Source organism: Amblyomma americanum, chromosome 6 (assembly GCF_052857255.1).
Source record: "Amblyomma americanum isolate KBUSLIRL-KWMA chromosome 6, ASM5285725v1, whole genome shotgun sequence".
NCBI lineage: Eukaryota > Metazoa > Arthropoda > Arachnida > Ixodida > Ixodidae > Amblyomma > Amblyomma americanum.
The window spans coordinates 198,188,625-198,204,606 of record NC_135502.1 but is presented as its reverse complement, the minus strand read 5'-3'; the positions used below and the strand labels follow the sequence as shown (position 1 = coordinate 198,204,606).

The window sequence follows — 15,982 nt, the reverse complement described above, 5'->3', positions numbered from 1 at the left end:
TCTGGGGGCTCCCCATTACCCTTGCCCAAGCATTGTAATATGCTGGCGCATCATCTGACATGAAGAGCTCAGTACAGAGTGCCTCACCAAGTCTGTCTTTGATTGCCTGAAAAAAAGCAACCATAGTTTCCTCCGTAGTACTTTTTGAGAGCAGGTAGGCACATGGAATCCCTGACCAGTCTTTGCCCATTACAAGCAATGTTGTTAGTTGGAGGCCATGAGAATTAGTGCCGAGTCGAGTCTATGGACACACTTTTCTTACCATATTCGAGCAGGAACTCTTTTTGAATGCTATCCATAAGAGCCATTTTAAACTTCCCTATGCCTTGTTCTGTAAGCAGCTCTTTATCAGCATACAGCAAAGCTGAGGTTTCTTGAAGCTCATCAATCCACATCCTTATGCTGACAATCTCATCTGTGTCTTTCTGCTCCTCATATCCAATATGAAACTTGCGCGTTACATTGTAAACATCGTGCCTGTTCAAAGTATGGAGCACATTCAATTCATCTCCACCAGTTGCGTGTGCATCCAGCAAAATCCTTTTACTATAGGGACTCCTAGGCTTAGTTTTCGTGCTATGGCATTCTTCTGAGTGAATGTCAAGCGCTGATGCTTCACACTTTTGTCATGACCATAATGCTCAGCCTGGTACTCAACAGTTACGTTCTCACCTTCTTGTGTGACAGCCATAGTTGCAAAGCAGTGCTTGTTGCACTTCACACTGCCCACTAACATTAGCTGCCGCTTCCCTTCTCCAGTTTTCACATGCATTCCTGACCTATTGCACAACAGGTACATCTGCATTACTCCTGAGGATGAACGCTTAGGCCCACTAGATGCTATGAATTTCACTTTCTCCTTCATTTCTTCCATTTCCTTCCAGGCTGCAAAATCTGCAAACAAGCATACAAATGCACATATTTAATGAAGACATATTATACACTGAGCAAGCTTGATTTGCTAACCATTTAGCTGAAGTTCAAGATGTAAGGAAGCCATCAGAACATGGGCTAGAAGTGATCGCTCAAGGCTCACTCAAAGTGCTTAAGGCCCACCTACCCCAGCACCTGCTTGACTTCATATGTGACATATTTGAACTGTTCTGATGTTACTAACTATAACCTACCTTGCCTTTTAAAAGCGGTGCAGTACAGTTGTGTGAGTTATGGCTGCCATACGTTTCAAAAGTCTAGCAACCTAATGCAAGCTATGAGAAATCAAAGGCTGAAAACACAGTCATACAGCACGATATACTGAAGGCAACCACCTTATAACTGTTAAGTACACCAGAAATCCTTGCATCAACTACAGGTACTAATGCACTGAATGCATAGTGCTTGCAAAAAAATTCCATTGCACACAGACGTGCGGGCAAAATTTCTCTTAATATATAGGTAGTGGATATGGCACTTTGATGTGCCGCTGGAAATGCTTATCTTTAAAGGGACACTGAGGAGAAATTTAAGTTGGCTTGTATCCATAGAATACCAGCTCCTGATCACAAAAACGCCACTCCTCCTGAAAACAAAGCTCTTGTAATGTAGAAAATAGCAAGAACCAAAATACATATATCGCCGCCACAGGCCAATCTCGCAAGTACAAGCGTGATGTCTTCCTAGGACAAGAGGCGCCACCATGGAGGAATTTTCCTTACTTCATGGACGCGAAGAATCTGAGGCTTGCAAAGGAAGGTAGCGCACCGCACCACTACCCGCCAGAAATCACGGAGTCTTCGTTTACGTCACGTTTCACGTCCCTCCGTTCTGTGTCGTCATAAGAGTTCTCCGTGTCGTCATAAGAGTTCTCGAGTTTCAATCGGAGCGGCGGGAAAAATTTTTTCAACTTCGAATCCAAATTTCTTTGAAATAAATGCTTCTTTCGCTCCCGGAACAAGCGTCAACAAAGCCATGAAATGCCGAACTATCAGATATTGCTAACAAAAAAATTTTCATAGGGTTCTCCTCAGTGTCCCTTTAAATAATGGTGTTTGGCTGAAAAGCATGTCCAGCCCTGAGGTGATGGTTCAGTGCTTAGGGCACTGGGCAAGGCTGACTCGATGCCAGCCATAGACATTTTAGTAGATGTGAAAGGCGAGGTACCATGACAGCAGAAATTATCAGTATTCCACTGTGTCGTCCCTCATTGCTTGAGTTGCCTTGGGACAATAAGCCCCACTTAAAAAAAGGAGGACGCTTCACGTCTACCTTTAAAGGATCCCTGACAGTGTTTAACAAGGTGGCTATGAAATGCGTGCAATTATGTAGGGGATATACTTGGGTGTGCAGGGTGCACGCAAGTCCTCAAAAAGAAGCTGACTGTTTACAACACATCATTAAAAATCGCAGCTTTTCCACAGCACGGCAGTCAGGGAACGCCGTCACTAGTTCACCAGAGCCGCAGCGAAGAAGGCGAGGTGCTTGCCTGGCCCTGGCAGAATGCATTGTGTGCCCTTCTCACTCTCGTTTGCTTTCTAACCGCAGTGGGGCAGTAGGCGGCAAAGAGAAAAACTAAAGAATGATTTACCAATGCGAAATCAAATGAAGAGCATTAGCTAAGTTGCTTTCACCTATGCTTTCGACAAATTTGGATACCAATGTGTACACCAAGCAACGATGATTCGTTCGGTGCCGCTCGCATCCTTCTGCAACCACTGTTTCACCCACCACGGCCCTCTAAAAGCTGCCTCCATTACGGTTTCGAAGACCAAAGGTTATGGGTACGAATCCCCCACACACAACGGGTTTAAACTCAACTAACAACTTTGTGTGCCGACTCATGCCATTCTGTTTGCCAAACTCTGAACCCTCTGTGCCAAACAGGCGGGCCACGAATTTATCACCAATGGTGATCCCAAGTGGCACCAGTCTTGGCGCCCGCTCAGACGGTACACATATAGCAGAACGCCAGTATAGGATATAATCCAGCCGCTGTGCCGGCTTGGCAACTGCACGCGCGCGTGATCACGTAGTGGGGTGTCACATTTTGCTGAATTGAGGTGTTACAGCTATGATCACGCTGTTTAGCCCCGCATCTTGAAATCTGAGAGCAGACACGAAACAAGCAATTGGAAGTAGTAAGAGCTAACACTGTTAAAAAAATAACCAAGTGTGCAGAATTACCTGGTAATGCGTTGTGGGTGGAGTGCAGCACATGTCTATAATGTGATTATTTCTGAACTTCACTCTGCGTGTGATTTGAGAGGGAAAACGCAGAGGTCATTTTTAAGTGCAGATATCTGTAGAGCTACAGAACCTAGATGAAAAATTTTCACGGAAGGATGATACGTGATTCAGTATACATCATTACCATCACCTATTTTTACCCCTTTTCAGTTACCGTTTAAGGGTATGATGCAACAGCATTAATGGCCACTGTCTTCACCTCACCTTGCCAAACCATGTTCGCAAACACGCATTTTGCTAAATTTAATCACTAATCTCTTAATTTCTGCCTCTATTATCTCACACATACTCGTAGCATACGCTCGTAACCTACATCATATGAAAAACCGCTCGAACAGATGTAATAATAATAATAATTGATTTTGGGGGGAAAGGAAATGGCGCACTATCTGTCTCGTATATCGTTGGACATCTGAAACACACAGTAAGGGAAGGGATAAATGAGAGAGTGAAAGAAGAAAGGGAGAAAGAGGTGCTGCAGTGATCTCCGGAATAATTTCGACCACCTGGGGATCTTTAACGTGCACAGACATCACACAGCACACGGGCGCCTTAGAGTTTTCCCTACATGAAAACGCAGCCGCCGCAGTCGGGTTCGAACCCGGGAACTGCGGATCAGGAGTTGAGCGCCCTAACCGCTGAGCCACCGTGGCGGGTACCGAACAGATATGGAACCCCGTTTTTCACCAGGGATGCATACCAACGTGCTTATATGGCCACACTGTTGTGTTAAAAAAGTATGCCTCTTAGGAATATGAGGCAAAATAATTCCCACTGCTAGGAAAAATTTTATCGCCTCCACCTGAGACTGCTTGCACATTGATAACAACTCGTGGCGTAGCGAGCATTGTGATCTTGTACTGCTCTCAAGCTACACCCCCTCCGAGGACTTGGAGCTACCCGAGGACTTGGACAAGCCAGGCTCGTAGCAGGCCGACAGCCATTTATGCTTCATGACTATGCTGTTTCATACATCAACTGCAACGAATCAAAGCTACCGCTCTTGTTTGCACTGCCTACACCCACGACCAAAAAGTAGTAGACACTATAACATAGGAAATGCTTTGCCTGCAGGCTTACTACATCCAAGAAGAGCTTGAAATGGGCCTAGTTGGTTTGTAATCTTCGATATTGCTATTGCGCTACTCATGGTTTACACAAACAAGATCGACACGTACAGACAGGGCGCAAACTATCAACTGATTTTATTGCGTGGGAAATTCGTTTTATATGAACTGTTAAGATGAGAAAAGAAGGGACACAAAAAGAGGTAGCTTCATAGAGATGAGTTGTCTAATCTTTTGCTGACAGGCATGTGTGGAGGATGCAGTCTTTTCACTTCCTTAAAAAGTTAATCTCTCGCTTCGTCAGCGCTCCCAAAGGGTCGCTTACGCAAGTGCCTTTCTTCTCAGACGTCATGGGAAATGCTTCATAAAGCTCCCTTTGCATTTTACCTTGGGATCGAAGGGTGACAGTGGTGCTATCAAGCAATGGCTTACAGTTTTTGCACTTGGAGCAATGCGCCGCCAGATTACCCGATGCCGTCTGTATGTGTCGTTCTTGTTTATGTAAATTATGAGTAGCGCAATAACAATATCGAAGATTACTACATTCCACATTCGTCATGAACCCAATTAAATGCACTATTACTGCTGACGACAGTGTCACTTTCTCATGCCTTAGACCACTTGGTCACAGAACAAGTGCGGAGTAACACACCTCCCTTAATTTTTACGCATGGACTACTTCGGTACCTTTCACAACGTTGCACCTGATGTATGAAACGGAATATAATCCACCTCGTCGTATGCTTTGTGGCCCTCCTTTCTGTGTCCGATTTGCACCTGGTACAGCTTGTCGAACACAAATTTCTTTTCAGGCGACATACGGTTCAGCCAAAGACCATTTTGGCTGAACTTTCAAAAGGAAAAAAGATGTCCCAGAAACTAAACGAGAACCTAGGTGTTGGGGTCCCGCACAATGCAGGACTGTTGGAATTCAAGCCGCACATAACCTACGTACAGAAAGGATACTTGTGCAATGTTTAACATTGTGTTCAGCTGGCTTGAAATTTCTTTTAACAAAGAACATTTCACATCCTGCCTTGAGATCATGGTGCAAGAACTATTTAGATCTTGATACCACGGCCAAAAGCGCTACCAGAGCTTGTTTGTCAATCATGTGTTTTAGTGCAGAATAACTGTGCCACAAGAAGCAGGCCCATCAAGCCACATTGGCCGTCACCACTCGGTGCAACAGCGTGTACATATGTGTGCAGCACGGCCATTGGTCAGTACCTTGTCATTTTTCTTTACTTTGTGTTCTACTTGCTGGGACTACATGAATGGGCAGGAAAACAGCAAGAAGAGTTCTCGTATTTCGGTGCTTGCCGTCGAATTGCATTTACTGCAAATTTTATGTTTTATCCTCATATGGCTGCTAAGAACATGATTAACTATACTGCCAAAAAAAATTTTACCGCAATGCATGCACTACTATATTCAATCAATCAGTCAGTCTATATTTTGCCCAAGCAAAAGGCAGATGACAGAAGAAAAGTATGTGATGAGCATGACTGAAAAGGCTAGATGAGCCAAAGAGCCTTTACGTACATCCAAACAATGCTTGAGCAGTAAATGCACCAAAGCCATCACGTGCTAAGACCTGCCATACACAGAACATAGTTATCTTAGGCCACCTGGGGTCATTTTCATTTGTTTACGACATAAAAGCAGCCCGTGCATGCTGCTGCAGTAACCGAATCGTTTGCCACCAACATGAGCCGCCGTAACAATTTGCGCAATCTGATTCGCACCATTGTGCGTGAAGAGCTTCGCAAGTTTTGCAGCTTACGCTGGGTTTGATCTCCGCTCGTTTGCAAAAAGGTGCAACAGGCGTCCCGGGCTCTATTGTGGAAACACCACGTCCACCGGGAGACTACCACCTATGGTAAGGTTGTGCAGCATCAGGTTCCCACTTCATCAGCACCGATTCATGCAACCCATCCTGTTATGCTGCCCTCAGTGCCAACAATGATCGCGAAGCGTCCGTGTGGAAGGCCGACATCTGGGGCACACCTGACAGCAGGCCACATTGCTTTCAATGCGGAGAACCAGGCCACCTGTACCGCTATTGCTCTTACTGACGCCTCAGCCTGCAAGGTTGTCGCGCCAATTCTCCGAGACCCCAGTTTGGCCACCAACCCCCTGCCATTGAAGACTTCCTTGCGGAACAGCGACTGACCCTTTATATCAATTCACTGTAGCATACTTCTATCCCGTGTACCACGTTAGTTATGCTCATCTTCGCTGACCCCGCACAGCTCTCTGGGAGCGGCACAGTGTCCATCGTCCAGACCTCGCCGGGAAAACTGGGACCATCGACCTTCAGGGGGCGAAGTTGCTAGGAGTCGCTGCGCTGAAGACCTACCGCCGTCGCTGCTACACTCCGAACACGAACTGAAGGCACCCTCGTCCAAGCCAGACAATCGTGTTTCTTTAGGCATAGGTTATTCTCGACGGTCACAGAGACTGTGCATTAGTGGACACTGGGGCTGACTATTAGATTCGATAGTGGTCATCTCGTTACCGTAGAGGGTATTTGCACAGCTGGCAATCAAATTAATGGATCTACGTTTTCAGTTGCTTCGTTCTGTGCGATTGCTCCTGGGATCTGATTATCGGCATTGACTGTGCAGAAGTATGGTGCAATCATCTACAACAAATTATTACCTTTTCGAGCGGCATGACCACCCAACTAACCAGCTCTTGCTGCCATAGTGTCACGCTTCACATCTCTGGAGACATCGTCACGTTGCCACCACGGAGCAGTATTTTATTGGAAGTCACCTACGACAACTTGCATGATGCTGAAGCAGTAAGAGGCTAACCATTCACTCCTGCTGACTCAGGGCATCTGGGCTGCTCACAGCCTACTGACGCTTCATGGTGGCCAGTCTGCGATCCTTTTCACTAATCTTTATAATGAGCACCGGCACGCTTTTCCTGGAACTGGTATCGCTTCTACTTTGCATCCGCTGCAGCAGGCACTGACGAGCTCTACCTTGAAAACGTCTACATCAACTGCCACCTGTCCGCGGAGCAACGGCTGGCCTTGGAGCAACCACTGCTCGAATTCAAGCTGTGCTTTGGTTCTTCGCAGGTTCGCCAAACACCCATCACTTCATGTTTCCGCTAAGGATCGCAAGTTCAGGAGATGCTTGACAATGGAGTAGCTAAACCTTCCTAAAGCCCGTGATCTTTGCCTGTCATCCTGGCTAAAAAAGACGACGCTGCTCTGCGGTTTTGTGTCAACCATGCAAAACTGAACAGTGTGACCGAAAAGGACGTCTACCCGTTGCCGCGCAATGACGACACGCTGGACAAATTGTGTTGCACTAAGTGTTTCTCAGTCGACTTGGAAAAGCGGCTATTGGAAAACTGAACTAGATGAAAGAAACCACAAGAACACTGCTTTTGTGACACCACATGGAATCTATGAATTCAAAGTGCTTTCTTTCAGCTTGTGCAACACCCCTTCCATGTTTCAACGGATGATAGACACTGTCCTCACAGGTGACAAGCAGCAAATCTTTCTTGTGTACTTGGGTGTCATCGTTTTCTGAAAACGCTTGATGAGCATCCCCAGCGACTGCAGGCTGTCCTCGAAGGCCTCCAGTCGGCAGACCTGAAGCCCCAGAAGTGCCCTTTCAGTTAGAAAGACCTTAAACTTCTTGGTCACGTTGTGAGAGCTGAAGGAATGCGGCCGGACCCCCGAGAAGACTGCCGCCGTCGCACATTTTCCCGTTCCTACTGACAAGAAAGCCCTCAAGCACTTCCTGAGTCTCTGTGCGGATTACTGGCACTTTATTGCTGACTTCACAACTGCAGAGCCGTTGACGTGCCTCACTAGTAGTATCTCCTTTGTGTGGGCCACCAAGCAACACACTGCTTTCACCATGCTACGCCAGCACCTTCAAGCATCTCTCGTTTTTGTACACTTCAAAGAAGATGCCAACACCGAGGTTCACACCGATGCCAGCAACATCGGTTTTCACGCTGTCCTTGTCCAACACCAAGATGGCCTTGAGAGGGTTCCTACATATGCTAGCCACACTCTTTCTTACGCCGAAAGCAATTACTCTAAGTCTGAGAAAGAATGTCTTGTGGTCATGCGGGCCATCATAAAATTGCCCTTTCGTAACTGATCATCACTATCTACACTGGCTGGCAAATTTTCCAGAACCATCTGGGCACTTGCCACGATGGAGCTTACGGCTCCAGGAATTTGACATCAATACTGTATAAAAGTCAGGCCGTAAACACGAACACGTGGAAACACTGGCTCGCACACCACCTGATGACCCAGCAGCAGGCGGATGCGGACATTCACCCTATCATTGACCACCTTGAAGGCAACAATACGAATCTATCTTGACACTTCTCTCTATCTCAGCTCCTTCTGTTTGCGGCATGGTCTCCTGTACAACTCGAGGTCACAATAGAGCTTACCATCTCGTAATTCCAGCTGATATTCATGCTGACGCACTTTTCACTTGCCACAATAGCCCACATGTGGCCACTTGCGTTTTCTCACGAACGCTCGTCACAGTTCGGAGCATGTACTACTGGCCGGGGCTCACAGGCGCTGTCAAACGTTACATTAGAAGCTCCAGAGAATGCGAGCACCGGAAGACGCCATCATTTAAGCCCATTACAGCCCCTCGCGCTCCTTTCGACCAAACAGGTATGGACCTCCTCAGCCCTTTCCCTTTGTTGCTGACCAGAAACAACGGGATTATAGCTGGCACAGACTATTTCATTCGCTATGCCAAAGCCACGGCAATCCCTCGTAGTACAGCTTCTGATATCACGGAGTTTTTCATGCACAATGTCTTGCGGCATGGCGCCTTTCATACACGATTACTGACAAATGATCAGCGTTTACGCCGCAGTTAATTGATTTCTCAGTTGACCTATCATTCATTGAAAACAACCATCGCGGACATGCTGTCAATGTATGTAGATGCACAGCACAAAGCTTGGGATGAAGTCCTGCCTTACGTCACCTTCGCCAACAACACCCCCTGAAGGAAATTATGCTCTTCACGTCGTTTGACCTCGCGTACAGATGTGAGACACATAGTATGCCTGATCTTGTGCCCAGATGATGCCCGACTCATCCCAGGCACCCAACAATTTGCCCAACAAGCTGAAGAAGGCAGTGGGCTGGCCCACGTGCACATCCGGCAACATCACAGCACGGGTGCACGCCACTACAACCTTTGCTATCGCCGGGTTGACTACAAACCCGGCGACCAAATCTGCATATGGACTCCTGTTCATTGCCACCGCTTGTCTGAGAAACTACTGTGGCGCTAGTTTGGCCTGCCCTGCCGCGGTGGCTCAGTGGTTAGGCGTTCGACTACTGATCCGGAGTTCCCGGGTTCGAACCCGACCGCGGCGGCTGCGTTTTTATGGAGGAAAAACGCTAAGGCGCCCGTGTGCTGTGCGATGTCAGTGCACGTTAAAGATCCACAGGTGGTCGAAATTATTCCGGAGCCCTCCACTACGGTACCTATTCTTCCTTTCTTCTTTCACTCCCTCCTTTATCCCTTTCCTTACGGCGCGGTTCAGGTGTCCAACGATATATGAGACAGATACTGCGCCATTTCCTTTCCCCAAAAACCAATTATTTTAATTATTTTTATTTTTGGCCCTTAAAGAGTGCTACGGTGCGTCAGTGATGTCGACTATCAAGTGCTTCCGGACAGTGAGTGCAATGCAACCATGACGCCAACAGCTCAGCTCTTGGCATTGTGCACTTTGTGCGGCTTAAGCCGTTCTGTACACGGTAACGGCAAGCAAACATGTTGAAGTCGTAACACGCTTCCGCTGGAATCCTTTGCTCACTCTCCCCCCCCCCCTCCCCCCGGTTATTTTCAATTTTAACCTTCTGTCGACCGCAATGCTGTCAGCATCACGACAATGCTTCTCTTTCTCGGAAGGGGCAATAGTGCCACCTATAGTCGGACACAACCTAAAAAAGAAAAGAAAGCGGTTGCTAACAGTGGGTCATGATCCGCGGTGTATTGTATTACTCCGTTGGCCAATCAAAATAGTCAACTAAATCAGCTTTTCACTGAGTACAGCAAACAACCCACGTTTTCAAAACTCTACAGCTTACAATTATTTCCCTTGTAAGTAGCTTTTTCTTTTTTCTTTAGGTAACAAGAAAGGTTTTAACGACAGATTACTTTTTGTTGTGGAAGAATTCTGTGGAGAGGTCCTGAATGTGGGCCGGAGCTTCGCGCCAGACTTGAGTTGTATCCGACTATAGTATTGCCAGGTGGCATGTGGCTGACCTGGAAGACGGTGATTTAGCGCTCATGCTGTGCCGTCTTTACCAGCACCATGTATTAAAACACCCTCCATCAACAAGTACGTTACAATATAGAGAGAATTGAGCATTCTCTAAAGAATGGACGTAGTCTAAAAGCAGTGACGAGGAAACTAGCCATAGACAAAAAATTGGAAGTGGCTTAGCTCATCTATGCCAGAATATATGTATCGAGAGGTATACGTTTCCCTGGCTGAGCCTGCTGTGGTTATCGTATGTTTAGCAATGAGACACTGGGCTCCATGTCGGCGGCTTTACGCCGTCTATTACGCTCGGCAGTCTGGCATCTCAGTTTGGCAAGCCGTTCCTCTCTATTCGGGCGTCTCCGCTGCTTTCTCCGCCTTCTTACACTCATTCTCTCTTTGCCGAGTAGCCAAGTGCCAGGCGACAACCTCAGGATCGGAAGAGTTAATTTTCTCTTGTCTATACCGCCATTAAAAAGCAGCTGGACTCGCATTCTCTGCATCCATGTCAAACGTTGTGATAGAGACGCCCATTACATCTCCGCCTTTTATAAGCAATGCTGCACTTGCGACGCGTGGTTCGAGTGATAGAGGGGCGTGTGGCAAGGCGGCGGCTAAGAACGCGGCGCACCTGCTGCTCCTCTCCGGTTGCCATGGTAACGACACATGCACACAACTGGCCTCTTCCAGCTACCGCGAAATGCTCGACTGGTAGCCCAGTGTAGCTCTCACTAGAAAACCAGACGTATTCGTTAAGAGACAGTGTCATTCTATACAGTAACCAATCTATAGAGTAGCCAATGCAATCAGGACGTTAATAATGAGAGGCAGTAGCGGACAGCACTGTGACATACCACCAGTAACAAAAGAGCAAGTGAAGAAAGCCTTAAGAGTAATGCAAACGGTGAAATCAGATGGTGAGGATCAGGTAAGAGCATATCTTTTGGGAAGGACATAGGGGTCATGGTACTTAAACTAGATTGAAAACTAAACATTTTGACAGATTTAGTGAAGTCGAGAGTTGGACGAAAACTCGTCTGGTCGGGGATGATCATAATAAAACTTAAAAGGAGGACGCCGACCAAAAGTAAAAAACAAAAAAACAACATTTTTTTCTTCATTTTTTGTTTGTTCTTTTTGTTTTTTTGTTGTTTTTTTAACTTTTTAAGTTTTTGTTTGTTTTTTGTTTTACTTTTGGTCGGCGTCCTCCTTTTAAGTTTTATTTTGACAGATTTGCCTGTCTGGTTGGGTTTGAAGACATAAACTGCACAACTCCAACCAAAAATATTAACTTGAACCCAACGTTTCGAAGCCGACTCGACTCCTTCATCAGGGGTGACTGAGGGCAGTAGCTAAGCTTCTTTAAGTATGGAGGCACTAGGCACCCTGAGTACATAGGGGTTTTTTGTTTTTAGGTAAAACCTGACTTTACCCTATTTAAAATTTTTACACCTCAAAGATGTTCCTAAAAGATCGGATGAAATGCAATTTACCCGATTTTTGAACTACAATGCCCTTAAGTTGGCGCGACAAAGAGGGGCTGCCGACAGAAGAAGGAAACCATTTAACATTATGGAAGTTGGCAGCCATACTGGATCCACTTCAGAAGCGCTTGCTGAGTCAGTCATCTGATCAGTACCGAGCTCTTTTGATTTCCATGACCGATGCACACTATTTTTGCAAGTATTTTAACGAGTAAAGAGTCGATCACACTTGTCTACAGCGCTCGAGCGGTGCAGCCCGGTGGAAATAAAGCGAAATTATAAAGTAGGTATTGACATTCACTGATAATACTTGTGCTTAAGATCAGCCTAATATTCATGTGAAATGCACAAGCACCAGCGCCCTACCCTCAGCAGAGCAGCTGCGATAATATTTAACTTTATTTGCTCCGCAGCACACCGCTCGAGCGCTCTAGCCAAGCGTGATCTACTCTGTACTTACTGGAAGTGAAGCAAGCCCCCCCCCCCCCCCCCCAAGTAAAGGTGTTGAAGTCATGGACTATTGCTACGACGCAACTGTGCGCTACCCCCGGCTAGCAAATGCTGCATTGACAGATACAATACTGTACACAATAAATAAGTTTCACAATGTCTGCAGTTTCAAATTACAGTGAAAAAAATCGGAGGGGAAAAAACTCCAGCTTAAGGGTATGACACGATAGCATAGTGGATTAATTTCCATGCATGCAAAAGGTCATTCTCTACTTTACATTCATGGATCCCTTAGAGTCATCATACCCCAACTAGTGTAGTGGTGCAGCGGATAAGCAATTCACCAATGTCCTGCAATGGCAGCCGCTCCCAGCTGCAGGTCTTAAATGACCCAGGCCTCTTCTCAAATACCAATCGTTCATTTAGCTGCCACCTGCAAAGGTGAGCAGTTTGCAATGGGCAAGCAGGCTTTGAGGATGCCACAAAGTCACGTGACGTAGGCTGGCCACCTGCCTCCTAGCTTGCTCCCTGGGGACTACTTTCCAGAGTCGTACTCGTGATTTTTCGCTCACAATGCCAACAACACCGACACCGCACTTTCTTGACAATGGGACCTTCAACGCTACAACATTAAAAAGACGCACACACTTAAGACTGTTAGTGAACAGCGTGGTGTAATCAGATGCCATGCAGCCGGCAAATTTACATCTGCATGGCTCTACATAGCCACCACCAAAACACTGCTGCACCCCTTGTGACCTGCACGCTAACCTCTTGAAGACAGTCGCCGCCGTACCACAGCCCATGCTCGGCGCCATTATAAGGGTATGGTGCGATAGCTAGTGGGTTAACGCCCATATATGCAGAATTAGTCTACTTTCCTGGGAGTCCTCATGTCACGGCTAGCACAGTAGTACAGCAGTTAAGTGGTGCCCTAGTGCCCTGGGATAGCAGGTGCTGCCAAAGGAAGAATTAGTGCAATCCAGGTAGCGCTTCACAAGCCACTACCATGGGATGGCAGATACTGCCACCGGTGGAATTTGTGCGATACAGGTGTTGTAGGCAGTAGTGTAGCCACTGCATAGGGCTAGAGCGAGAAAGCGCCTGGCTGCGCGAACACGTGATGCACGCTATGCGAGCCGCGCGAGCTCGTTCTGGGCAATGTTCGCCTGCCCGGGAAATAAACCGGTCGCTGGTCCGGCTTTCCTCAATTCAACAGCAGGCTGTTCCTCTCGAGCAACCTCCCGCAGCCAATCATTAATTTAACGGCTACATGCCAGGTTGCATGAGTTCTCCATCTTTTATGGTTACCATTGAACTTTGACACACACAAGCTTTCGCTCCATAGAGCAAGCAAGGCTTCTGCCTCAAAATAAGTTTCGTATTTGTATTAGTAACCTGCACATACAATATACATATCATGCAGAAAGTAGCCATACTCCTTTATTAAGAGTACAGAGTGAGCACTGATGGCTTTTCAGTGGACAATACGTTTTCGTCAGCTCATCACAAAAAGAAAGGACCATGATTTCGCCAGTTGCGGCAAATATTTCCTAGCAAGAGGAACATATGCGCAAGCTTGTAGCTCCATTGTGTCCGAGTTCTCACCCTCGAAAATAACGCATGCTTGCCAAAGCGGAAAGAAGAGGTGCACTGTTGCTCCAAGTTGTGCATTAAAAATTACAGAGGAGAGAGCAATACACAGCAGATATGCACAAGCATTGAGGTGCATAATGTTTCCCCTTCATTTGCATTTGTCAGCCAATTTTTTTCTAATACACCCTGCGCTTCTGCTGCTGTTCTGGTGGCAGACTCAATGGTTGTGCATGCGAACAGCGTGGTTTGAATAAAGCGGGAAGTCCTGCATTTGTTGTGCTTGTTCCTTACTTTACCCAGCGATATAATATGCAATGCACTGGTATGTACGGACGTGGGCCGACTTGTCAAGAACGCTACGCTGCGGGAGGAAAGGTGAAGCTTCAAATCTGCTATGTTGGTGACTCGACCGTCATACCTCTGTCGTTTATGTAGGTACGTGGAAGCGATTTAATCTGTTGCTGTGAAACCACTGTCTGCTTTAAAATTTCGCTCCCTTTTCCTCCGCAGAACATTACGCGAGCGCTCTAACGCAATCCTACGCGCGTTTGTACAGAAGCTTACATTTCTTTCGTGCATGCAGTAAACGCTACGCGAGCGCTCTAACGCAAGCCTACTCGCGTTTGTACACAAGCTTACATTTCTTTCGTGCATGCAGTAAACGCTACGCGAGCGCTCTAACGCAAGCCTACTCGCGTTTGTACACAAGCTCACACTTTTTTTGTGCATGCACAGACACAAAAAAATGGCGCCAAGAACACGTGCATCTTCCTCACCTGAATAGGAAGAGAACTGATGCGTACTGAGCCTCGACACGAACCCGTGATTCTGCTCGTGGTGCTGCAACAATTGGCCACTGCGGACAAACACATTAGTACACTGATCACAACTGTAGGAGGCTTTCGCACTACCACTAAGAGAGCTTGCAGCTTCGGGATGCTGCTTTCGCACATGCTTCCTTCGAGATTGCTCCAAAACAAACTCAGCTTGGCACACAGGACACTGATACTTATCTCGTACAGGTGACTCTGCGGGTGGTGCGCTTGGTCCCTCCATTCCTAGAAGGGCACCTCGGCGACAGACACAAACACAATTCACACTGGCAAACAAAGAACGCGCAACGGAGCCAACAAGGACAAACTCTCAATAGTAGAACAGTGCTCTCCCAGCGCAACACAGAATATGGCAACGGCCAAAACGAAAGCTCAACGGAGCTGCGGCTGGACAATGCAGTAATAAAACAGTGCATTTACTGCAAAGTATACAGCAATTAGCGCGACAGCAAGATCGCAGACCGGGGGATCAACGACGAGTCCATCAGCGACGACGCTTGCACGATGCAACGGGGGACAAATCTGCGCAACAAAGGAGTCACGTGATCATGTATAATACAAAAACAAAATTCAACGCACATAACAACAAAAATATAAAAAGCTTCTGTAAAATTTATTAGCATTGTTTCCAAATATGATACTAAAAATTATTTCAGCTGGACAAACAACACAAACAAATTTAACCAGGGGAAGAGAATTACCCCTAGGGACGGGGAAATCTAAGGGCGGAGTCAGACCTAGGGAGGACTGGGACGGGTTGAACCACACAAACAAAAAAGAAGACTGGGCCGCCGCGGGGTTTACGCGCTTCGTTCTAAGAAGGGGGTAGTGCGCTCACATGGTGGCGGCGCTTGATGCACTTCGTGTCGCCGCCGACAGGTGGCGCGGTTCGCAGCGTAAGTATATATAGAGATATAGAGATAAATATATAGAGATATATATATATAATATATATAGAGATAAACGATATATATAGAGGTAACAGAGTGCTCATAAAATGGGAAAAAAATGTATCAGGGCCTGTAGAGATACAGCGGGGGCTTAGACAAGGATGTCCTCTGTCCCCTTTGTTGTT

At 46.7% G+C, this 15,982-nt stretch overlaps 1 protein-coding gene across 1 annotated transcript; it reads right to left on the bottom strand.

The window, feature by feature from the left end:
* Positions 1-499: 499 nt before the first annotated feature.
* Positions 500-15,162, bottom strand: LOC144095681 (uncharacterized). The gene is made up of 2 exons (XM_077629345.1): positions 14,851-15,162; positions 500-894 (listed from the first exon to the last, which is right to left on the bottom strand). Exons 1-2 carry the CDS (start codon positions 15,128-15,130, stop codon positions 500-502), a joined length of 675 nt encoding a protein of 224 aa, XP_077485471.1. The 5' UTR covers positions 15,131-15,162.
* Between the last annotated feature and the right edge of the window lie 820 nt (positions 15,163-15,982).

What these genes read in the sequence shown, in the direction of transcription:
- LOC144095681 (XM_077629345.1), bottom strand. Translation starts at nt 15,130, where the DNA reads ATGGAGGGACCAAGCGCACCACCCGCAGAGTCACCTGTACGAGATAAG. An exon ending in TCAGTTCTCTTCCTATTCAG is followed by an intron (nt 895 to 14,850) that starts GTGAGGAAGATG and finishes GCTTGTTTGCAG; the next exon opens with ATTTTGCAGCCTGGAAGGAA.